This window comes from Bidens hawaiensis, unplaced genomic scaffold, assembly GCF_021521415.1.
Source record: "Bidens hawaiensis isolate Kalapana, Puna unplaced genomic scaffold, B.hawaiensis_p1.1 tig00000055_1, whole genome shotgun sequence".
Classification (NCBI taxonomy): Eukaryota; Viridiplantae; Streptophyta; class Magnoliopsida; order Asterales; family Asteraceae; genus Bidens; species Bidens hawaiensis.
In genome coordinates this window covers 7,975,819-8,003,013 of record NW_027491016.1, presented here as the reverse complement: position 1 = coordinate 8,003,013, position 27,195 = coordinate 7,975,819, and the positions used below count along the sequence as shown (strand labels likewise).

The window sequence follows — 27,195 nt, the reverse complement described above, 5'->3', positions numbered from 1 at the left end:
CATTACACCAAGAAATTTCCCCTCTTCCGCGCCGAAAGTACATTTGCTCGGGTTGAGCTTCATGTTAACTTCCGTTAGGCGCTGAAGAGTTTCCTCGATGTCTTTGAGCATTTGTCTCTCCTCCCTGCTCTTGATCACCAAATCATCAACGTAGACTTCTAGATTTCTTCCGATTTGTTCACTGAAAACCGAATCCATAAGTCTCTGATAGGTGGCGCCCGCATTCTTTAAACCAAAGGGCATTTTTGTGTAACAAAAAACACCCTTGTCGGTTCTGAAGGCAGTCTTGTCTTCGTCCTGTGGTGCCATTTGAATCTGGTGATAGCCTTTGTAGGCATCCAGGAAACATTTGAGCTTGAATGGCGCCACGGAGTCCACCTTTGCGTCGATGTTTGGGAGGGGGTAACAGTCTTTCGGACATGCTTTGTTGAGGTCCTTGAAGTCAATACACATCCTCCATGACCCGTTGCTTTTCTTTACCATCACAGGATTGGCTACCCACGTCTGGTATCGGATCGGGCGGATGATGTTTGCGCGCAACAGGTCCTCCACTTGCTCATTCATGGCCTTCGCCTTTTCATCCCCCATGATTCTCTTTTTCTGAGCAATTGGCTCCACCGACTTGAACGTGTTAAGAGAATGTTGCGCCAAGTCTCGCGGGACCCCCGTCATATCGGAGTGTTGCCACGCGAAAACCGACGTGTATTTTGTGAGCAACCTTTTCATTCTCAATCTCGTTTCGTCTGAAATGGTAGCGCCAATTGTGACCGTTTGCTCTGGGAATTTTGGGTTTAAAATCCACTTCTCTGGCGCATTGTCCGCCATTGGAAGTTTCATTCTCCCTTCCCGCGGCGTACTTGTCACTGCGCACAAATGATCGCGGTAAACAAATGTTACGCCTGTTGGTGTAGGGAACCCCAATGCGCCGTGCGCTGGCGACGGTACAGCATTAAATTGGGCAATCGTTCCCCTACCCAGGATCATATTGTGGCATGACGTGGTGGGCAAGACCAAGAAGTTGACAACTTCGGCTCGCTTGTGCTCATCATCCCCCATAGTTAGTTCAAACTGAATCTGGCCTAGGGGATGGATGATTTCATTTGAAACACCACAGATTGGTGCGTTCACAATTTCGAGCCGCGCTTGGTCTACCGGGTCTAACTTTCTGAAACATTGCTCATACATAATGTCAGATTCGTTTCCAGTGTCCACCAGGACCTTTGACACTTCGTAATGAGCAATGTGTGTGGTGATGACGAGAGGACTGCTTATTGAAGGGCCTCCCCTGATTCTTGGGAAGATGACTTGCTGCTCGCGCCAATCTCCGTGGATTTGCGCGCTTCTCTTTTTTGACGTCTGCCCTTGTCGTCCCCCCTCAGCCACACAGATTCTTTTGTATTTCTTGCTGGCAGAGGCTCCTTCCGGTTGCTCATCTTCTATTCTTTGGTTTTTCACCAAGTGAGCCAGCCTGCCTGATTTTACATCCTTCTCGATCGCATCCTTTAAATGATGGCATGCGTCGGTGTTGTGGCCCGGGGACCTGTGAAATTCACAATATTTGCCACTGTTTTGCGGTCCCTTGTAGTGTAGTTGCTTGGGGGGCTTGAATTGAACATTCTCAGTACTTAACACCTGTGAAGGTGTTTTAGTGAGGGGAGTCCATATTCTTGGCAGAGGTCTGCTAGGATCTCTGCCGCCCTCCCTCTTGTCACCCTCCCCGCGATTACGAACATCTTTTTGGGGCTGGGGTGAGCTTGGTTGCGCTTGCTTTTCTGCGGAAGAAAAACTTGTTGGCTGCAACCTGGATCATACAGAGTTCTGTTTGGCCCTCTTCTCTTTGCTGCGCGGTGATTCAGCCTGATGCGCTCTTTCTCTTGCCCTATCTTGGGCAATCTGTTTTTCATTTCTCGCGAAAACTCGTGATGCCTCCATTAACTTGGCCCACGTGGTGGGCATGCCATCTTTGCTTACGAGAGCTCGTCGTAATTGATCACTGCGCGTGCCTTGTATAAAGGCCACGCGCAGGAGTTGCTCGGTTATACCTCCGATTGCCAGAGACTCCTGATTGAACCGAGTGATGTAATATTCAATCGTTTCATCATTCCTGCGTACGCAGTGCATGATGTCATCAGGATCGCGCGTGTGCCTGCGCTGCTGTACGAAGTGGGCTTGGAACTTTTCTAATAGTTCCTCGAACCCATCAATTTGCCCAGTCGGCAAGCTCTCGAACCATACCCGCGCCGCGCCCGTTAGGCAGCGAGCAAACATATGACACCATGTTGGCATCGTCCAGCTCTCTAGGTTTCCCGTGTTGTAAAAACCTTGCAAGAAATCGTCTGGATCTGTCGTGCCGTCATATTTACCCAAACCACTTGGCATCTTGGTCTTGTGCTGGATGGGAGCCTGCGCGATGCGCGCAGTGAACTTTGAGTGTTTCACCAAGATGGCTGGTCTGTAGGGTGTGGTTACGTCCACTTGCCCTCTGACTGGTGGGCTGTACGGCATGTGCAGATCCAGATCGGCTCTGGCTCCAGGCGCCATGTTCACAGGCGCGCGGAGCTGTGAGCCTCCTGCATGAGTATCCCGCGTCTTCCTCATGCTATGCACTTCTTCATCACTGAACTCAGTGTGTGCAGTGTGAACAGAATGTCCTTCTTCCGGCGCGCGCGGCCTTTTTGTAGTCTGCTTATCAAACGCTTGCCTTTGTGTTTGGTCGGCTAGCTTCTTCTGTTTGACCATTTCATTGTACTTTTCCATCAGACGCCGCTGCTCGTTTATGAGCCATTCATTCGGATAATTTGTTTCTTCTTCTGGACCCATTGGTCCTTTCAGTTTCGCGCCGGCCATATTTTGTAACGTGAGATCGTCTGGAGGAGTTTCAGTCTGGCCGTGAGGGGTTGTGACGAAGGGACGGTTGCTGGTGGTACGCGTAGAATCACGCGGAACCCTCAGAACCTGCTGTCCGTCGTTAACACCCTCACGTTCAATATCCTCCAGAGCTTGATCAACGTTACGAACGCCAGAAACCATGGTGATTGATTTTTTTTATGTAGATCTGATGAGATCTGATTGCCGATGTAACAGTGGATGGCGCCAATGAAGAAACGTGGATCTACTCGCTGGTAGCAGATCTACTTTCCTCGGGTTTTGATTGTACTATTTCACCGATGGTTCTTCTGGATCCGTGTTCTTCCACCTACAAAATGAACAACGCCGTTAACTTACCCCTCAGAAAGGGACAGAGGGGTCCTCTTTGGGGTAACCCTCCGGCGTGAGAATAAGTATATGGTGGAGAAGATAATAATGTGTGAGTAAGGGAATCTCAAGAGTATTGCTTAATAGCTGAATACTGTATGATTGTGTGACTGTGTGTTTGTATGTAACTGACTGTGAGTGAATATAATTCAATATGATTGAATGTGATATCACTGCCTGTAACTGTCAATGATTGAGTATGAATGTCCCATCAAAGTGGAGTTGATGCTGTATTTATAGTGCTAGGGTTTCCACTGGTTGGGCTCAACCTCGTTGGCCTCCTCCAATCGCACTGCGCCACGTGTCCTCTGGGACACCTGGCGCTTTCTCGTTGGTTGTAATCACGTGGTAGCACATGTGTCATGCTGAGTTGTCGACCTTTCATTTGGCAGCTGTCAACATCAGCATATTCTTACTCCTTAAAAAGATGCCTTCTGGAAGGTTGTCTGACGTGCACAATCAAGGTTGCCCTAATCCTGATTTGGATAAGGACGAGGTCGATTATGTGCATGTGTGATATGCGCCAATCCTGAGGATGCGCGAGGTCTTCTCTTTATTCTCACGCGCAGATATTTCATGCGCAGATGTGATATGCACGAGCATGTGATATGCGCCGCGCGCTGGTGCGCCGCGAGCATATGTGATGCGCGAGCATATGCGTGCCTGGGCAGATGTGATATGCACGAGCATGTGATATGCGCCGCGCGCATATGTGATGCGCGAACATATGTGTGCCTGGGCATATGATGCCTGAGCATGTTTTGTATGCGCCATGCGCATAGGTTTTGGCTTTGTGCCTTCATAATGTGTTTATCTTGTGGGTTGATCCGCCTTGCTCGGTGTTGAGGCGGGTACATACCTCTTCAATATGGATCAAATGATAAAATCGATTTCAGTATTGGAACTAGTTTCGGATCCTAAGCCGATTTCGATGTGCACATGAGAAATGTGGTCATTCTTCTGCACAAACTAAATTCATCCAACATATTTGATGTCGTTGTGACATTTTCCCACTCCCTATGTACCATAACTTGGATCGACTACACAGCGTTCCAAGGGGCTTCATATCCGACAACTGAATGTGCTGATTCACCTAATTTTTCCGTTCATTCACTCAACACGCAATTGGTATTTTGTTTTTATGTACATGAAATGATACTTTGTTTCCGAGGAGTGAGTAGCCACGACATAAATGAAAACATTATCTAAGGTTCTTTCGAGCCATTTTATAAAATATATGAAACATGAATGAACTTACAACTTTAGCGTTCTATCAACTTTGAGCATGCCTAGCTTTATTCATAGCTGATATACTTAATCCTAATTTATTAGAGATAAAATCAAGGGGTGGCTAAGTCGATCTCAAAAGGAGGATAAGCAGAAGATCAAAACAAATCTATCTTTTATTTAAAGTTTATTTAATTTTTATGTTTCATACATGGTCGAGGTACCACCAGAATGGCGCCTTACTATGGTGTTGCATTGATCTCATGGCTCTAAAAAAAACAACACATTGTAGCCTTATCATGTAAATATGAGTACATGGCAGCTACAACTGTGGCTTGTCAACCTATATGGTTAAGGGGATTGTTAAGCGAGTTGATCGGAGTCCGGACATGAAGAAAGGGTGGTAACATTATAAATGGATAATAGGTCTGCCATTGGTTTGATGAAAAATCCTGTGTTTCATGGGAGAAGTAGGCATATCAACATTAGATTTCACTTCATTCGCGAATGTATTGAACGTGGCGAGACCCAAGTTGAACACGTTATCTGAGAGAAACAAAAGACGGTTATTCTATCAAAAGCATTACCGTAGATAAAGTTTGAAGAGATGAGGAAATTGCTCGGGACTAAAGACCTGAAAGGAACAGATCAAGATTAAGGGAGTGAATGATATATTTAATCCTGATTCGTTAAAGATAAAGCCGAGGAGTGGCTAGGTCGATCTCAATGGGAGGATAGGGAGGAGATCAAAACAAATCTATCTTTTATTTAAAGTTTATTTAATTTTTATGTTTATCTTTATATGAATTTAGATTTCCTAGTTATAGATGGTTATGGATTAATAACTACTGAATATTCATGATTGAATAAATAATTCAACATTTAGAGTGGTGGCTAGTGTCAAATAGTTCAACATTTAAAGTTTTAAACAACAAAGCAAGCAAACCTTAAAAATGAGTTCAAGGTTGATGAAAACAATACAATCAAATCCACCACAAAATATAGTTTAGAGTAAAAAACACAAGTGAGAGCCCGCCTCACGAATAAAAAGCCAGGGAATACATCATCAACGAAAGCATTAAGACACACACCCATCTCCTTGTTGCTCTGTTTCTGGTACAGCCTCAGGGACTTCTACGTATCTGTTCAATATTAATTAATGCAACACAAAATATTAATGTCGATTCGTTTCAACCGATCAATTGTACTTGTCTAGAATCACTAGTATAGTATTTTATACCCAACTCGACTCGTATAAGATCACTAGTTATGGCCTAAATCCGATTCAACTTATTACCCAGCCATCTGACCGGCCAATTTTGCCACATGTACTAGTAGCCCAAAAGAACAAACTGACTTGAAATCACTTCTAAGTCAACTGCAAGGTTACATTATGGTTAACGATTGGTGTCAAGTCCCAGATAGGGATGGCAATGGGTCGGGTCTGGGACGGGTCTAGGTATTCCCAGACCCGGACCCGTTTATAAAACCCCATCCCAGACCCGTCCCAGACCCGTCGGGTATTTATCGGGTAATTACCTATCGGGTCTCGGGTATACCCACGGGTTTCGGGTATACCCATTAGTTTATTAAAAATACCCGTAGGTTATACCCGTCATGTTTTGACAATATACAACTGGTCAATATGTTTTTTTTAATTGATTATTTATTGATATACACATAATATCCTTTTAATAGTCTTGAACATTACTAGAATGTAAAAAAATTAATACAATAGTTAACACAAATTAGAAATATTAATTTTTATATTTACATATACACACACACACACACATATATATGTATATAGATATATAGTTATTGGGTACTTCGGGTACATAATCGGGTAAATAAGTCCATATTATCGGGTAATCGGGTATATTAGAAATCCCAGACCCCTCCTAAACCCGCGAAAAATTTAAAAACTAATCCCAGACCCGTCCCAAACCCTAATGGGACGGGTAAGACCCGTCCCAATTATGTCGGGTATCGGGTTTTCCCATCGGGTTCAGGTTTCACTGCCATCTTTAGTCCCAGATCGATAATCAAACACCAAGTAAACAAATAACTCTCGTTTATACTAATTAGAAAATATAACTCAAAAAACTGATTACAACTCTCAAACCCTAACTCGGTTTGACTCTTGATGAACCCTAACTTGGTTACATCAACTTCTCTTTTTCTAATATCTAACTATAACTCGGCTTATATAGACTAACCAAACTTGCTAATCAAGACATTACCAAATATAAAAACCCTAACAATTCTTGGGTTGGGCTTTACAATTGGGCCAATAACAGTTGTGCCAACAATCACCCCCTCAATTGTTGTATCCGAATCATCCAACTCACCCCCTAATTTCCTACTCGAAATTGGCGGATCTTCAACTTCATGCTTGTCATCCTTTTCTTGATTCTCCCGAGGCTTTTCTTGATCTCTTGCAATGTTCTTTGGGCTCCACTTAGCTTGAAGTAACACTTGCTTCGTTTGATCATTAGACGTCTTCCCTTGGGCTTGAATCTCTTTCTTGACCACGCATTTAGTTTCTTGAACACTCTTCTTTGGACTTTGAATTTTGGAACTTGGATCTTTAACTGGAATCTGACACGTAACCGGCTTGTCTTCTTTCAGTCCAACACTTTGAAGATCTCGACTTGCAAAATTCTTCATTCCAATGATAGCTCGTTTACCGGGACTTGCCATCTTGAGGCTAATCTTGTATAATCGGTCCTTGGTCCTTGTCACCTTCATCAAAAGCTTACCTGTATCATCTTTAATGGTTAGCAAATAATGTTTCATGTGAATCTCGCATCCACCTTCCGTTGCTTGACCAAGACTTATGATATTGCACTGTAGGCTCGGGATGTAGTAGACATCGGTCAACAGGCGCTGCTCCCCCATTTTCTCTTCAATTAAAACTGACCCTTTTCCCCGAATATCAATGCAAGATTCATCTCCAAACTTCACCGTTCCCGTTTATTGTTCATTCAATTCATAAAAGTAGCCTTTGTTACCCGTCATGTGATTCGATGCTCCGTTGTCGAGATACCAAACATCTTTCTCCATCGGCTCGGTTTCGAAACGCTTTGGAATCACCCCGTCTTCATTCAGAAAAACCGTTTTCTGATCACCTTTTATCATAAACAAAGATGGATCAAAGTCACCAACTTTGTTCAAATTAAATTATTCCTTTTTCTTCATACGTTCCGGGCACATAGACGCAAAGTGACCAAACTCATCATAACAGTAACACTAAACCTGTGATCTATCCTTTCTTCCCCTTTGACGATCATTGGTTCTTCTTTGTCCCTTATGACTTGACCCACGATCTTGACCACCTCGGTTTTCACAACCATCTTGGTCCTCATCGTCTCGATCTTGACCTCCAGTTTCACGGCCTCTTCCACGCCCTTGTGAACTCGGCCAACCCTTACCTCGGCTACCGGACTGATCATACGACTTGCCTTTATAACTACCTTTTGATCGATTGAAAAGTAACCAGCCTTGCGAATTTGAAGCGTGCTCACTCCCTCGTAAACGTTCCTCAAACGCCTTAAGTCTTCCAATAGCATCTTCAAACATCAAACTATCGAGATCAACACTTTGCTCGATTGAGGCTATAAGTTGGAAATACTTATCTAGAACCGCATCCAGTAACTTCTTCACCAAGACATCTTGCTCAAACACGTGACCTAGACTCGTTGCCTTTGAAACCATACTTGTTATTTTTCCTGCAAATTCGTCAACAGTCTTGTTTTCCGCCATCTTGAGTTTCTCAAATTCACTTTCAACGTTAGCAGTTGAGCATTTTGAACTCGCTCGGCCCCAACATACCGTGCCTTCAAAGCCGTCCATATATCTCGGGCATTCTTGTATTGAGAAATCTGAAGAAGAATATCACCATCCATCACTTGAAACAAAAACGATCTTGCCGTTTTATTCTTCTTCGCATCAATAACCGCATCCTCTTTTGGTTGAACAACTTCCCATAGGTCTTGATCATCCAATATCGCTTCCACCACAATCGCCCATGTGATGTAATTAGTTCCATTCAGCTTTGGAACCTGTAACGATATTCGCCCACTCGCTTTGGGTTGGATTACCGGTCTTTCTTCGTCACCTGCCATTGACGTAAAACCCCTTTTGCTCCACTTCTTTGGAACAAATACAAGCCAAACAGTCTGAATAACTTTTCAGACACGAACCTACTTGTTCACGAACCCGGTTAACGAATATCTCTCGAAAGAAAAACAAATATTAACTTCATTTGTAAACTGTTCTTTTCTTTTTCTTCGTACCACTATGCAAGTTGTAGACCACAAAAGTAATATTAAACCTTGAATTATTTAAAAAACCAACACTTTTATTACCTTTTCTTACAATCACGGACACGAATTAGAAATTCAAAACTTTCGCCGTAAAATCGGAAATCTCACACCGTAACGTAAATCCCGTCTCTCTTGCTAAAACCCGATAAGAGGACGCCTCTTGTTCTTCTGATCGCTATTGCCGGACAGGATGAACCGCCACCACACGTCCCGTTGATCTGCTGCCACTCATAGATACCAGACCAGTTTCAGAACTTCGATTCGGAAACCCAACTTGCCTTCGATCACTGTGCCGTTGATCTGCCTCACCGCCGATCAAAGTTAACTAAATTATCGATTTCTTGAACTTGGCTCTGATACCAATTCATGTCCCAGATCGATAATCAAACACCAAGTAAACGAATAACTCTCGTTTATACTAATAAGAAAATATAACTCAAAAAACTGATTACAACTCTCAAACCCTAACTCGGTTTGACTCTTGATGAACCCTAACTTGGTTACATCAACTTCTCTTTTTCTAATGTCTAACCATAACTCGACTTATATATACTAACCAAACTTGCTAATCAAGACATTACCAAATATAAAAATCCTAACAATTCTTGGGTTGGGCTTTACAATTAGGTCAAATAACAATTGTGCCAACATGGTGGCTCACCATTAAGGGTATTTGGTACCCACATATTATAATCACAATCATGTTGGGCATCTGGACCAGATGCTAAACTCCTACCTAAAGTTCCAAACCAATACTACATCTTCCAAAATTGTTGCTATCAAATTATACTCCATAATTACATCACTTATGAATGGCTTGATTTGGGCTATATTTTAACAGGAATGGGTCAAATCAACTAGATTAGATAGATTGAGAAAGAATTAAATGGGCCAAGTGGGATGAAATTCACCCAAAGTTTATTTTCAATACATACGTCCTGAGTCATATGATAGAAGTTAGATTATTTTTTTGATAATACATTTTTGTAATCATATTAAGTTTTTATAAGGAAAATGGGACAAAAGGTGTTTTGTGGGTCAACCCAACCTATTTCGACCCATATTAAAAGTTTAAGCGGTTTGACCCCTCTTACCCAAAAAATCCATTCATCGATAACCGAATAGGAAAGCATACATTAACTCCTACTAGTTTCTTGTGTGTGTGCATGTGTGTGACTGTTTGTATGCAAATGAGATAGCTAATACCGATCTATTCAAGTATAATTTAATATATTGAGCCAAAAACAGGTAGTAGCACAATGTATGTAAAATTGGTTCTGTGTAGCTGTTCTTTACATAACTCACATTTATGCATCAAACAGATTTCATGTTATTGTCAAAAAAGTTTAAGGATCTTGCAAATCCCTAAACATCAATCACATGATTATAATGGTTAAGAATATTATGAAATCGACCCTAACATTTTATCTAAACTCCTTCAGGTCCATATAAATATTTTGAGACAATATAAATCATAAAGTAGACCTCGCATGTTTTTCCCTATTGTCATCCATATTATACATCGGTCTCATGTCTATTGTCAGCTATATATGTGTGTGTGTATAATGTGAACTTACATATTCTGCTCATACTCGTTCGTCATTGCAGTTCTGGCAATAGACAGGAATGCAGCATCAACATTATGATCTCCTTTTGCAGATGTTTCGAAATAAAGTATATTCCCTTTTGCAGCACACCATTCTTTTGCTTGCTTCTCAGAAACCTAAATGCAGATTACTTTAAGTAAATTGTAAAAAATTAAAAGTTGAAACTTGATTAATATAGTGAGACTTACAACTCGGCTATTTCCCCCATTGATATCGATCTTGTTTCCAAGTAATATGCAAGGAAACTTATCGGGGTCTTGTGGGTTGCCTGAAAGTAATCGAAAGATTTAGTACAGATTGAATGTTAAAAGCACAAGCTACATATTTCAAATCTCTAAAATTTTTATTAGATTTAGTTAATTAACAAAAATTAAAATAAATTCTTCCACAAATCATGTACGGTTTGTTTAACAAAACTTAGACGAAGTTTGATTAGCTTTAATAAAACAAACTGCAAAGTACATACTCATACGGCATATATACTTTTTCCTGCAATTAACTTGCTTATGAAAACATGCATAAACCAACATTATGGTTTCATAATACACACATTATCCACCGTAAAGAACAATCTAGCATTCTACCGAAAACGAAAATCACCATCTATGGATCTTACTTCTATGTGCATGTTAAGAGTGTAAATCTATAAGTAAGAAAGAACATAACATGTAAACAACAAAATGTATGGACCAAAAAACGGCACAGTAATAATACATGGAAGCATTAGCAGTAAGAAAGTCAAGTTTTACAGGTGTATAATCAGCATGGAAACTATGCAAATGTATCTTGATAATATCTACTAACCGAGACAAAACTCAACAAAGATTTATGTTTTAATGAGTACGGTTTAAGAACTCTAAGAAACTCTTAATAATAATAACTAACATTTTTTATAAAAAAAAAATTTGTGCGTATTTGATTGTAGTTTTATTACTTTTTATATTATATTTATGATTACAATTATATAAATTAGTTTTACACGTATTTAATTTTCTTTTAAACATATGTAATTTTTTTATTACATAAATTTTACACATATGTAAACTTGTGATTTATATATGTAAATCAAAATTTGATATATCAAATATGATAAGACTACTCTCAAATAATGTAATTATATAAAAAAAATTAAAATATATTTGGTTTTTAAGAGTTCTTAAAAATTCTTAAATGAAACTAACCCTGATGAGTAAATGTATCTTATAAAAGTAAATGTAAAACATTCCATTTTGTCATGTGTTCTCTAGTAATTTCAAACTTAATATTTCCTACAAATTGTAAACCAAAAACTTAGCCACAAAATCTTGAAAGGTTTTACTACAAAACTTTAATATTTTTAAATGGTTATAACTTTTTCATACGCTAAATATTTCTTAAAGAAGTTATACTATAAAAACGAACATTTTATTATCTTTAATTTGAGTATGATATTGTTGTAGTTTTTTTCAATTAAAAAATATAATATGTTACGTATGGGTGTTCACGCTTCGTTTTTGAATGTTTTTTAAGTAAACCTTTGAGTCAAACCGTTAGTAACAATCTTTTGTCATAAAAAATCAAAATTGAACCGTAACAAATTTAAACCGAAAGTTAAAGAAAAAACCAACCGTGAATCCTAACAAATGACCGGTTAAAACGGGTTTAATATTTCAAACCAAACAATGCACCAAATTATTGTTACGTGATTGGGATTACTCCATAGAATAGTAACCAAGTTTCAACTTTGTTTCAATTAGGTTACTCATTTTTTTTATTGTTTCAATCAGGTCACTTAACCTTCAAATGATGTTCTAATCTTAAATTTTTTACGAATTGAAGAGGTAAAATGATGACAGGTCATTTTTGTTTTCTTTTTCTTTGTTTCTTTTGTTTGATATATATACACACAAGTCTTTCATCTTTTAGAAAGAAATAAAATAAACAAAAATTAAAGTTTCATTCTTCTTTTAAATAAGAGGTCCTACTCTGGTCACCATCTCCACCAACTCCGGCCACCTCCTTCGACAATTCCGGCCAAACTTTTTATTCTCGGGTTTTATAAAAGGTCCATGCTTTAAGCCTCCAAGATGTCGATCCGTACTAGAAATCCGTACCAGGTTGATGTGGGAAGAAATTTTGGCGTTTTTTGGGATTGGGGTTCCGACTATAACACAAATCTCTTTCAAAATCTCAATATATTCTTTATAAACATGATGCCATTACATAATTTCTCATAAAAAAATGGCACCAAGATGGTGCTGGAAGTAGCTTACGACAGTGGTCGGCGCATGGTGTTGTTCTTGGTAGAGTACAATAGTAGTTATGCATAGAGAGAGTATTAGCGCGGTGGGGCTAAGACGATTGCGACCGTGAATGGATCCGACTTTGACCGAAACGGGCTGCCGGAGGGGACAGTTTGGTTGCCGGAGAAACTGATATGGGGTTTGGGTTATGGTGGAGAGAGAGAGATGCACCGAAAAAGAGAAATGAAGCTTTAATTTTTGTTTATTTTATTTTTTTCTAAAAGATGAAAGACTTGTGTGTGTATATATCAAACAAAAGAAACAAACAAAAAGGAAACAAAAATGACATGTCATCATTTTACCTCTTCAATTCGTAAAAATTTAAGATTAGAACATCATTTGAAGGTTAAGTGACATGATTGAAACAATAAAAAAAATAAGTAATCTAATTGAAACAAAGTTGAAACTTGGTTACTATTCTATCGTGATTATAAGTGTACAATCAGCATGGAAGCTATGAAAATGTATCTTGATAATATCTACTAACCGAGACAAAACTCAACAAAGATTTATGTTTTAATGAGTGCATATATCTTATAAAAGTATATGTAAAACATTCCATTTTGTCATGTGTTCTCTAGTAATTTCGAACTTAATATTTCACAAATCAGAATTTCCAAACACAATGCCTTTACATGCATATAGAACTAAAATACGAAGGATGTTGAATACAATAAACAAACTCATACAACAACTGTACCCAATAAATTTCACAAATAATAAACGCTATTGATAGGGTCTGAGGATGGTGAGAATGAGACACACCTTACTTTTATCCATGAGAATAGAGAGAGTGCTTCTAAAGTGATCCCTAACTCCAAAAGAAACAACATACACAAGTACATGTACGGTGTACCAATACCAAAACAAGTGATGAAAGAGTGACGTAGTAAACTACAAACACATATAACATCCTATAGAACACTTATAGGTATAAATACATGAAGGCAATCACATGCAAAGTCCATCTAAGATGTATAATCTAAGCCCATGAGGCAAAGCTAAGACCCAAGACTTGGGTCTGTTTGGTATGGGACAATGGAATGAATAAGGGAATGAAATGAACGTGGTAATGGAATGGACAAAGGAATGAAATGGATTATTACATTCTATTATCATGTTTGGTTATTATCATCATCATCATCATCATCGTACTCGGTATATCCCACCAATAGCAATGCTATGGTAGGGTCTGAGGAGGGTAAGATGTAGACAGCCTTACCTCTATCCCATAGGGATAGAGAGGCTGCTTCCGGTGAGACCCCCGGCTCGATAGTAGTTTTGCATCAAGCCTTGGACATAAGGCACATAGCACTCAATCATCGGGGCACCGGCTGATCGGTGCATGTGCCCTTGTCTTTCGGCTATCAACGCCACCACATGATGTCTGATTAACCTTCCGCCACTTTTAACGTTATTTTCACGAGATTAGTAAAATAACGTCAAAATTAGTGCAATTTTACTTTTGCCCACCCGAGGGTTCACACATATATACATTATATGCGCGCACCGCAAGCAGGGCGTTTCATGTTTGGTTATTATGTAGGAATGAAATAATTCTTTACTTTATTATTATTATTATTATTAAATATTATTATTGTTAATAATAATAGTGATAATATTTATTATTATTGTTATTATTTACTAATTATTATTAGTAGTAGAAAATAATAATAAGAATTAATAATATGAATATTCATAATAACTAGTTTTTAAAACCCAGGCATTACAACGAGATTATTTAATCGAATAAAAATAATCGTAACAACGTTGAATTACGTATGCGCGTTGTGAAATGTTAACTCACCAAATTCAAATATAATAATAATTATAATATAATAATGGTTATATTATAATATACAAATCAATAATGATATTAATAATAATATGCTATAAAATTAATTATAATATAATAATAATAACAATTATTTTTATTATTGTTATTATCATTATTAAGTCATTTCCATTCCTTGAAGGAATAAAAAAAGCAACCCTTCTTAAAGGAATGAAAATCCTATAAATGGAAGAAGTTACATTCCGTAAGGAATAACACATGTTTTAACGCATTCTATTCCACCCTCCATTTGTTCATACCAAGCAGTACCTTAACTTTAATCCTACGTCTCTACGAACTCCTATCATGGACCATGTCCTCGGAGAGGTGAAACTCTGGCAAATCATGCCTAATTCGTGTAAATAGTTTCACTTAAATACTTGTAACCTAAGAAAGGTTCGTGAAGAAACAAATAAGACCAGTACAAAAAACGCACGTGTTTGATAAATTCCTCATGCCAATTGTCAAGTGTGTCGAAAGACCGCATGGCAGTAACATCATACACAAGAACACAACAATCTGCTCCAGGAAAAAATGCAGCACCGACACTCTGAAACCTCTCCTGCCCCGCAGTGTCCCATATCTTGCAATAAAAATTTTGCAACCAGTCAACAAAATATTACTTCCAAAATGACAAAATAATAATAAGCAGAATAACTCACTTGTAAAGTGACAAGCCTGTCATCTATTTGCAATTCTTTGGTCACAAAATCAGCTCCAATTGTAGTGTTGTATTCCTCACTAAAATTCTTATGTACATATCTTAAAACCAGTTAATTACTTAACCAACATATGCAGCATCTAGCTATGAAGAGAATTAATAATATTCAACATATTCGGATAAACAAACAAACTTTGAATTTACAAACATGAGCAGATTCATGTGTTTAAGCGTTAATATAAATTCAACATATATAATAAGTTATCATAAAATGAGTAGGATAATGATTCATCAACGGCGTCTTACCAACCCTGAAAAAAAGACAACAAATCATGAAAACAAAAGTAGTCTAAATCAAAAACTCAATATTCATGCATACATACCCACTGTCACCAAGGATGATGACCTTAAGCAAGTGTCGTGGCATAGATATGTCAAATCTAGAGAGAGATGGGATTGGATAACAGTATTTCTTTCTTTCTTTCCTGTGAGGAGGTTTATATTCAAATAGTGGTTCATATTTTTATTATTATTATTATGCAAGTTAGCGGCTACCACCATGTACAAATTGTGATTTTATTATTATTATTCAGGTCGATCGGCGACTACCAGGAAATGTACAAATTGTTTGGTAGGTCGTTTAAAGTGCTTATGAAAACATGTATAAACCAACTAGCTTTATTATAATCTAAATATAAGAAAAGAAAATATAATCTACTCTAATTGTAATCAAGTTTCTTCTTTTTTCTTTTTTCTTTTTTCTTTTTTCTTTTTTTTCTTCTCAGGGTTGGTAAGACGCCATTGATGAATCAATATTCTACTAATTTCATTCGCTTTGTGTTATGTTTACTTTTGCATAAAATTGTTGTTGAGCATCGGTCAACTTTTACCAAATCTAGTTAAGATAATAATAATAATAATAATAATAATAATAATAAGTTTTCAGTTTTTCACAAGAATAAACTGCGGTTTTCGTCCCTGTGGTTTGTCCAAATCTGCGATTTTAGTCCAATAGTTTCAAATTTGCGATTTTCGTCCATGTGGTTTCATTTCACTTGCAATTAAATCATAACCCACTAACTCCGTTAAATCTACCTGGTTATGTCCATCTGCTTGAAGGGCAATTTTGTCACTATACTCCCAAAAGAAACCAGGTAGATGGACATAACCAGGTAGATTTAACGGGGTTAGTGGGTTAGGATTTAATTGCAAGTGAAATGAAACCACAAGGACGAAAATCGCAAATTTGAAGCTATTGGACTAACATCGCAGATTTGGACAAACCACATAAACGAAAACCGCAGTTTACTCTTTTCACAAACTTATAAATGTAACGAAATGCCTTTATGTCATGATTTTAGTTTAAGACAAAAATATAAGAAAATACAATCTCATTGTAATCAGGATTTTTTATGATCTTATACATAAACAGAAATTTAATTAGATTTTTCATTGCTATTAAAGTTTTCAATGGTAGTTGAAATAAATTTTAAGTAATGAAATTTTGTTATTATGGGCTAACCCATTATGAAACTTCCTATTTTATCCTAGAAAATAAAAAAACTTCATATTGTATATATCATATTTCTTGTTATTATTAAGTATTGTTTTTAATCGTTTTCCTTAGTTTTGTTTTGATATAATACATATGTTACATTTATTATGTTTTGTTTTTAATCGTTTTACTATTTTATAATTCCTTGTTATTATTATGTTTGTTACGTTTATTATGTTTTTTAATGTTTGGGCTCTTTCAATTGAGATGTATATGTTTTTTAGATTTTTAACGAACGAACACAATTAAGTGAATACGGGCATCTGGGTTTTTTCAAATGGACAAACAAAAATATTCATCTTATGAAAAAAGCACAGTTAACGTAGGTGATGATAGTGGTTGATGCATGAGAGGGGAGGTTGACAATGCTGAGTGGTAATCGAAAGTTAACCAATGATGGAGAGGATAGAACACGTTTAAGGCCTATCTGGGTTAAGTGAGAGAAATTAAATTAGGGTTTGATAATGAAAGTGCTTCACAAATAAATGAGAAGTTAAAACACGTTTAAGGGCTATCTGTGTTAAGTGAGACCCATGACCCGCTAAAATTATTGTTTGATGATTAAAGGGTTATTTCATGGATAATTGAGATGTCATAATTCGTTTAAGGGCTATCCGAGGTTTGGAGAGACCCATGACTCGTAAAAATTATTGTTTGGTTATGAAAGTGTTTCATAAATAAATGAGATGTTATAACCCATTTAAGGACTATCCGGATTGGTAAGACTCATGCCCGCGAATTCAAGTGAATCGCATGAGAAACCACAAATCACAAATCAAACAATCTGATGGTTTGAGAGAGGGTTGAGAGCAACAAGAAAGTGACACATATGATTTTTTGATAAGCATTTATACACATATATGGATATGATTTTTTATTTTAAAAAAATAAATAAATATAAAGATGTTCATAAATGGTACCAAGCTAAGGCAAGCTTCATCATGGTATTTAAGTCATTCACTTTAACCATTTATAAAAAGGTTCACATGTCAATGATCTCTCGTTCAAGTGGTTAGAATGAGATATAGAAATGTTCATCTACAGATATAGATCTAGATTTGAGCAGATCCGGGGATTGCCGCTGACCATGCCGTACCTCTGGACCACAAAATCAAATTACAAACGTTGTTCATGGATAGGCACCCCTAGGGCAAAGCGTTCCTCACAAGTCAAACCCACTATAACCACCACTAATGATTCCCATATGGGGGACCAAAGGAATATCTTACATATCAATATACCACTTATAACCTTTCTCACCACCCCGGCTATATGTAGGAGCATTCTCCCTAGGTATCATCTTCTTCCTGACGTTTACATCTTTCGCAACTCCCATAACTTATACTGATTCTCATGCTGGAGGATGGTTACATGAATCCCTCCTTCCTAATTCCAATAATGAGGCTAATGGCGCTTCTGTTTTGCAGATCTAACTCGTTGCATATAAAATTCAAGCCCATTGAAAGGACTTATGCTTGTTGAACCCCTAGTCTAAATCCACATTTAGATCGGTTTTTTTCTTTTTCTTTTTTTTTTCAGAATGACGACTTTCTTGTATTTAGGTTACCGCACTCTCCACATTTGGAGAGCATGTTGCCCCGCTCTGGTCAGACTATGTTGTCTTAACCGGGCCTACACTTGCTTCAGAGCTTGGCTTGGGCGTTCCCCCCGGTAAACCATACCGTCGGCTACCACTTGATAGTCGTTGTGCTGTCACAAGAGCAAAACTCTCTGGCGTAACACGCGGTGGGACGAAAACCCGGGCGGGCTCGGAATCCGAACTGGCAACCTTGAACAAGGCCTAACTCAAATTCTTTATTGTCAATATCCATCCAAAGTGACACAAGTGAGGATTGAACTTGAGTCTCCACTGAAGAACCTAAACCTTCTTACCACTATACCACAAATGGGGAATTAGATCGGTTTTTCTTAATCGATCAACTACAATGTCAATTATATGCGACCATATAATTTTATTATATGTGTTTTGTTGAGAAAGTAATAGCTTCTCAATTGTATGTTCTTTCCATTCCCTCTGTTTATAATAAAATCTATGTGATAAGCAGGTTTAAAGACCTAAGTAATAAACACCATCGAACACAAAACACAAAAATAATAATAAGAGAAAATTACTATTTGTCCCTGTGGTTTTAAGATGGAGGCACAATGAGTCTCTGAAAATTTTTTTGAACCAGTTGAGTCCCCGTGGTTTCAGAAACGAACCATTTAAGTCCCTGCCATTACTTAACTTTCAGAGTAAAACTTTCATTTTACTGAAACCACAGGGACTCAAATTGTTCGTTTCTGAAACCACAGGGACTCAAATGGTTCGTTTCTGAAACCACCACAGGGACTCAAATGGTTCGTTTCTGAAACCACAAGGACTCAACCAGTTCAAAAATTTTTTCGAGGACTCATTGTGCCACCGCCTTAAAACCAAAATGATTCAAACAGTAATTTTCTCTAATAATAATAACAAATAAAAAAAAATGTTCTATATATGGATCCGCTTAACCGCTTGCTTGGTATAGCATCCGGTTCTCAAATACAACTTCTCAAAACGATTACAAACTGCCAATACGGTTCAGTTTAAAACTTTTTATTTCAAACTGGTTTATGGATCAAATGATAAATTGAGTTTCAGTTTAGGAACCATCTTCACATCCTAAACCGATTTCGGTGTGCACCAGAGAAATGTGGTCATTGTTGTGCACAAACTAAATTCATCCACCGTAGTTGACACTTGACATCGTTGTGTAATGTCACGTCATTTGATAAAAATTTATGAAACGTTTTGAATAATAAAGTTACAACTTTAGTGTTCCATCAATTTTAAGCATGCCTAGCTTTATTCATAGCTATTAAATATTCAAGTTCAGATAAATAATTCAAACCCTTAAAGCAGTGGCAAGTGTCAAAAGTCAACGAGTCAACATGTAAACCATATTGTTTTACACATCAAGAAATATTCATTTAGTATATAGATTCATAATAAATTAACAACAAAGCAAGCAAACCTTAAAAAATGAGTTCAAGGTTGATGAAAACAATTCAATAAAATCTTCCACAAAATTTGGTTTAGAGGAAAAGACACAAGTGAGAGCCAGCCTCTAAGTATAAAAAAGCCAAGGATGACACGAGCAACAAGCGTATTAACATGCACACCCACCTCCTCGTTGCTCTGTTTCTGGTACAGCCTCAGGGACACCTTGGAAGTATCTGTTCAACATTAATGCAACACAAACATATTAATCAGTTCATTTCAAAACCGATCAAGTGTACTTGTTTAGAACAACTAGTATATGTAGTATCTCGAATAATATCCTCAACGGTTAATATCATAGTATTTTATACCCAACTTGACCCGTATAGGATCACTAGTTATGCCCTAAATCTGATTCAACTTATTACCAAGCCACCTGACCCACCCATTTTGCAGCCATGGACCATGGTTAAAGATAGGTGGCTCACCAATAAGGGCTATTTGGGGGGCACATATTATAATCACAGCCATATTGGATATTTGAACCCATCGTTACACTCCTACCCAGAGTTCCAAACTAATTCTACATCTTTTCAACATTTGACACAGCTAAAAAGCAGTAACATTAACAGTTGCAAAATATATTGCTGCCAAATTATACTCGCTATTGATGTAGGACTAGATGCTATGCTGCTATCTAGAGGTTGGAGTTTCCATCACTTATGAATGGGTCGATTTGGGTTATGTTTTAACCGAAATGGGTCAAACCAAATATATTAGATAGAAAGTGAACGGATTAAACGAGCCAAGTGGGGTGTAGTTCACCCAAAGTTTATTTTTAATACCCTGAGCCATTTAATAAAAGTCCAGTTTATTATTTTGATAATACAGTTTTGTAATCATATTAAGGGGTTATGAAGGAAAAGGGACAAAAAGTGTTTTGTGAGTCAGTCCAACCTATTTCAACCCATGTTAAAAGTTTGCACGGTTTGACCCCTCTTACCCAAGATATACATTCATTGATAGTAGAATAGAAAAACATACATGAACTCCTACTAGTTTCTTATATGTCTCATGTGTGTGTGTGTATAAATGAGATAGCTAATGCGGATCTATTCAATATTTCAACTATAATTTTATATATTGAGCCAAATACATGTAGTGGCACAATGGCTGTAAAATTGGTTCTGTGCCGCTGTTCTTTACAGATCCTAACTCACATTTATGCATCAAACAGATTTCATGTTATTGTCGAAAAGTTCAAGGTTCTTGCAAATCCCTAAACATCAATCACATTATTATAATGGTTAGGATGTTATGAAGTCGACCCCTAACATCTTATCTAAACTCCACAGGATGCGGGTCCATATAAAATATTTTGAGACAATATAAATCATAAAGTAGACCTCACATGTTTTTTTCCTATTGTCAGCCATATTATACATCGGTCTCATGTCTATTGTCTGCAATATATATATGTGTGTGTGTGTGTGTGTGTAATGTGAACTTACATATCCTGCTCATGCTCGTTCGTCATTGCAGTTCTGGCAATAGACAGGAATGCAGCATCCACATTATGGTCTTCTTTTGCAGATGTCTCGAAATACGGTATATTCCCTTTTGCAGCACACCATTCTTTTGCCTTCTTCTCAGAAACCTAAATTCAAATTACTTTTAGTAAATTGCAAAAACTTAAAAGTTGAAAACATAACTGATACTAGTGAAACTTACAACTCGGCTATTTCCCCCATCGATATCGATCTTGTTACCAAGTAATATGAAAGGAAAATTATCGGGGTCTGGTGGGTTTGCCTGAAAATAATAGAAAGTATCAGTATCGAATGAATGTTAAAAGTACATGCTACGTATTTCAAATCTCTTTTTAATTGAGTTTAATTAATTAAACAATAGAATAAATTCTTCCACAAAGCATATATGGTTTGTTTATCTTGAGCATAACACCCAAACACGAGAGATCTCGAAAAAACAGAAGCTTAAGAACAAAGTTTGATTAGCTTTAATGAAACAAACTGCAAAGTGCATACGCACATATATACTTTTTCATAAAATTAGGGGGTGTTTGGGATTCCTTATTTCAACATCTCTATAACTTATTGCCATAAGTCATAAGTTACAAATTACAAAAGCGTAACTTATGACTTATTCCCCTCACAACTTTTAACTTTTCCAAACACCTTATAACTTTTTGGAAAAGTTGTCATAAGTAGGGTAAAATAATCAATCCCAAATACCCCCTTAAAGTGCTAATGAAAACATGTATAAACCAAAATTATGGTTTCATAATACACACAATATCCACTGTAAAGAACAATCTAGCATTCTACCAATAACAAAAACCATCATCTAAAGATCCGACTTCTATGTACATGTTAAGAGTATAAATCTATAAATATGAAAGAACAAAACATGTAAACGACAAAGGGTATGGACCAAAAGAAGCACAGTAATACATGGAAGCATTAGCAGTAAGAAAGTCAAGTTTTACAGGTGTACAATCAGCATGGAAACTATGAAAATGTTGATAATATCTACTACCCGAGACAAAATCAACAAAGATATATGTTGAATGAGTACATATATCTTAGAAAAAGCAAAAGTAAAACGTTCCAATTTGTCATGTCTTCTTTCGTAATTTCAAACTTAATATTTCACAAATCAAATTTTCCAAACACAATGCCTTGACATATAGAACTACAACACGAAGATGTTGAATACAATATACAAACTTATACAACAACAACCGTACCCAGTAAATCCCACAAATGACAAAAGCTATTGTAAGGGTCTAGGAAGGGTGGGATGTAGGTAAACCTCATCTCTATCCATGTGGATAGAGCGGCTGTTTCTAGGGAGTCCCCCAACTCCAAAACAAGTGATGACAGAGTGACATAATAAACTACAAACACATATAACATTATAAAACACATAGAGACATAAATAGGCAATCACATGCAAAGTCCACCTAAGATGTAGTATAATCTAAGCCCTTGAGACAAAGCTAAGGCCCAAGAGTGTCATCCCCTAAAAATCCTTAACCTTAATCCTACGTCTCCATGAACTCCTATCATGGACCATGTCCTCAAAGAGGTGAAAGTCTGGCAAATCATGCCTAACTTGCGTAAATAGTTTCACTTAAATACTTATAACCTAAGGTTCGTGAAGAAACAAATAAGGCCAGTATGAAAAACGCACCTGTTTGAGAAACTCCTCATGCCAATTGTCAAGTGTGTCGAAAGACCGCATGACATTAACATCATACACAAGAACACAACAATCTGCTCCACGATAAAACGCAACACCGAGACTCTGAAACCTCTCCTGCCCCGCAGTGTCCCATATCTTGCAATTAAAATTTTACAACCAGTCAACAAAAATATACTTCAAAAATAACCAACAAAAATGACAAAATAATAATAAGCAGAAAAACTCACTTGTAAAGTGACAAGCCGGTCATCTATTTGCAATTCTTTGGTCACGAAATCAGCTCCAATTGTGGCTTTGTATTGCTGACTAAATTTCTTATGTACATATCTTAACACCAGTTAATAGATCACATTAACCAAATTAAAATCAGACTGCCCTAAATCGGTGTATCCGGATTAAAAAAAGTAAAAAAGACTTTATCAACAAGTTATTCAAAAACATGAGCAGATTCAGATTCAGATTTCATAATAAAGCGATAAATTAAATATAAAGCAATTGAGCATCAAATTGGTAAAAGTTGACCTAAATCGGCAGGTTCCGATACTCATCAACAAGTTATTCAAAAACAATCAGAAACCGAATGAGTAGGATACTGATTCATCAATGACGTCTTACCAACCCTGAAAAAAAAGACATGAACAAGTCAAAATAATGAAAAGAAAAGTGAAACCCTAAATCAGCATTCATATATACCCACTGTCGCCGAGGACGATGACCTTAAGCAAGGTTCTTCGACGCATAGACATGTCACACGGTTCTAAATCTAGAGATAATTGGATCAACAGTGCACAAGAAAAGGGGCGCCAATTTCGATCTGTGTTTCTTTCTGTAAAAGATTTATTATTTATTAAAATTAAAATTGTGTCACTGATATTATTATTATTATTCAGGTCGGCTACCAGGAAATGTCCAAGTTGTAAAGCGGGATGTACAAGTTGTTATAGCGTGAGTGGGCTGTTTGTTATGAATGTTAATCTGGAAAGTGGGTTCAACGTTTTGGATGACCGACGGAAACTGTCGTCTGCTTTGTTAGGTTGTTTATGTGGTTGCTTTACAGGACATCATTTTTATTATTATAGGAAAATTGATAAATGGTTGATTTTTTTTTATTTTTATGTTTGTGAATTATTTAAGAAAAAAAAAATAGTTTTCAGTTTTAACAAAGTTATAACTATTAAACGTAAGGAAACGTCTTTATGTCATGATTTTAATTTTAGAAAAACAAAAATTTAATTATCATTTCAATGTTATGAAAGTTTTCATAAATTATTATTATTAAAAGATAAATGAAACTGTAATAAATTTTGTTATTATTAAGTGAGTATTAATCTTTTTTGGCAAATTGGAAATAAATAATCCAAACTTTTATGTATTGGCCGATAATAATCCTAACTTTAAAAATTACTACAAGCGGTCCCAATTTTCAACTATTTTTGTCTCAATGGACCTCTGTTAAAAAACACTTAACGCCGTTAAGTTTTTTCCGAGTTTCAAACCGACGTTTTAGAGATTTTGATCTGAAGAACGATACGATTCAATTGATTTAAAACTTATCACGAAACGGTAATCCAAGCGATGAAATAATGTTTCAATTCGGGTGTTTGAATTTCCAATTAACAAAAATCAAGTCATTTGAATCACCGTTTCGTGATAAGTTTTACATCAATCGAAACGTATCGTTCTTCCAATAAAAAGCCCTAAAACATCGGTTTGACACTGAAAAAACTTAACGACGTTAAGTATTTTTTAACGGATGTCCATTGAGACAAAAATAGTTGAAAGTTGGGACCATTTGTAGTGATTTTTAAAGTTAAGATTATTATCGACCAATACAGAAAAATTGGGATTATTTATTTCCAATTTGCCATCTTTTTTTTAAGTAAGTAAATGTAAAGATGTTCATAAATGGTACCAAGCTTCATCGTGATTCTTATTAAGCCATTCACTTTAACCATTTACAAAAAGGTTCACATCATTATTAAAACTTAAAAAAGAAAAAGATTTTCATTAATGAAACTTGAATGGTATTGTAATAAAGCTTAATAGCTGTCTATGTTTTTTACTAGTATGTATCTTATTATATTTTTCATTTTATTCGAGATATGTTTCAAATGCGTTTCATGATAACCTCGGGCATCATTACTAAAGGGATGGGTTAATTGGATGAAGGACAATATAAAGTTAGTTGACATATAATGAGTCAAAATAAGTCATGTGAGTAAAAGCGTGAGACTGTAGTTTATTAATGCAAAGTTCTAAGATATTTCACTTGAAAGTAGCATGCATATCATAAAATACATTCGTAAGAAGTTGATAAGATTATTACATATAAACAAAGTTTCCTTAATGGCTAGTAGCATCATGTTTATAATAAAAAAATAATAATATCTTAAGTAAAGTAGCATGGTTGTCCGACCATTTGTCATAATAAAAAAATAATTCTTATCATCCCTAGTAAGAGGATGAAGAAGCTTTTAGCTACATGTACCTTCCTTAATTGCAAATCTAAGCATTATAATGTCTTAAGAACAAAATGAGGCCTAACATCGTGTTCTAAATACAACCTAATGCAACATATTAAACACTTTTTTAACCGTCACTAAGTTTTGTCTCATTGTTTTCTTAGCAAGGTTTTTAATTAGTCATCTTAATTAACTAGTAGCATCATATTATCTTATGGGTCCCAAAGTAGCCTATTTAACATCATCCTAAAACATGTTAATTGTAAATCATGCGCACTTCTCTATGTTTTATGACAATATTTTTAAGAAGGCAACATGACCAAGTGTATTAAAAAATAAGTTGATATATTTGCTGGACTTGAGACATGAGATTGTTCCAAAAGAAAAATATGGAGTCCCAACTAGGTGGTTATGTTGATACAAGATACTTATCAAACCCACACAAAACTCAATATGAACAAGCATACATGGAGATGCAACATTTTCATGGCAATAGGAAAGCATACACTACCACCGAGGACATTAGAGTTTATTGATCTAGTAGTTTTAGATCTCGTATAACATACGAGATTATCTAAATAATAAAGCAAATAATTGCATAATATATGTGAAAAAATGATTACATCTATACTTATATCTATATTATGTGTACAAAAAATAATTTTATTTATATCAGAAAATGATTTTTAATAAATGAAATAAATAAATAATAATAATAATAACAACGCAGGTGCAAAAACATACCTGAAAACGGTCCATCTATTGGAAATTTGATTCTCAGTATCACATATATATATACATATATATATATATATATGCCAAGTATAAAATGAAAACCCACTTGAGTTGTGAAAACTCTAGAAACTCATTCTTAACCATATGTTTTTAATTAATGTTTAAATCTTGTGGTCCACGATTAAAGTAAATAAAAAATATAAATATAAATATAATTTTTTCTCTCTCCTGAAAACATATATAAAAATTAGTAAAAAAATATTAAAAAATAGCAAAACATGTTTTTTTTATGTTTCGATGTTTTGTATTAAATGTTACAACATATATTACATGTAACAAAAAAAAAACGATGTTACATAGGGTTTTCGTGGGTTTTCACAGCTCAAGTGAGTTTTCATTTTAATCTTATCCTATGTATATATAGTAATATATATAATTAACACTGTGTTTGTTAGATGTCCATGTGGCGTTGTAGTGATGAATTTCGTGTTCGAGCAGAGGAATTTTTAGATCAACTCACGGTTTGGAAGAAGCTCTCGGTTAATGTTCGAATAAGCTCTCGGTTGCTGTTGAGTTAAGCTTTGGAAGAAGTCTTACCAGAAGGGAAAGACAACAACTCACGGTTTACCCTATCGTTCGTCAGTGCAATAAAAAAAATCCAACTGTTATCATAAACTGGGTCACATCACGGACTGTAAAGAGAGCAACAACATGTATATGGTGTTTTTTAAGGTTCCAGATCTTCCTAATCCAGGTGCCCAACTTCCATAAACTGTCACCGATCTCGATTGTGGGGATTTGATTTTTTAATGCATCTTGATGATTTAATTTGATTAATAATGGTTTGTTGAATTTGTGTCGGTTTGGATTTTGGGTATGGTTAAAAGAATTCAAACATGAACAAATCCTTTATGCCACATAGTGTTGTTTAATTTATTATAAACATGTTATCTTTGAGTAGGTCTTCACCAGGAGTGAAACAAGTGTCCGTGCGCCAGTGGGGGATACTGATTTCTTTCCTGTAGAGGTAGGTCTTCACCA

The 27,195-nt window shown here is 36.3% G+C and overlaps 2 protein-coding genes across 2 annotated transcripts; both read right to left on the bottom strand.

Annotated features, from left to right (window-relative positions):
* Window positions 1-5,560: 5,560 nt before the first annotated feature.
* Window positions 5,561-15,624, bottom strand: LOC143544018 (ras-related protein Rab7-like). The gene is made up of 7 exons (XM_077036221.1): window positions 15,578-15,624; window positions 15,479-15,505; window positions 15,196-15,295; window positions 14,966-15,116; window positions 10,606-10,685; window positions 10,388-10,533; window positions 5,561-5,624 (listed from the first exon to the last, which is right to left on the bottom strand). The coding sequence occupies exons 1-7, from the start codon at window positions 15,619-15,621 to the stop codon at window positions 5,561-5,563; spliced, it is 612 nt and encodes a 203-aa protein (XP_076892336.1). The 5' UTR covers window positions 15,622-15,624.
* A 4,179-nt stretch (window positions 15,625-19,803) lies between these two features.
* Window positions 19,804-23,703, bottom strand: LOC143555143 (ras-related protein Rab7). The gene is made up of 7 exons (XM_077044780.1): window positions 23,651-23,703; window positions 23,551-23,577; window positions 23,185-23,284; window positions 22,946-23,092; window positions 21,464-21,544; window positions 21,244-21,389; window positions 19,804-19,968 (listed from the first exon to the last, which is right to left on the bottom strand). Exons 1-7 carry the CDS (start codon window positions 23,701-23,703, stop codon window positions 19,902-19,904), a joined length of 621 nt encoding a protein of 206 aa, XP_076900895.1. The 3' UTR covers window positions 19,804-19,901.
* Window positions 23,704-27,195: the final 3,492 nt, after the last annotated feature.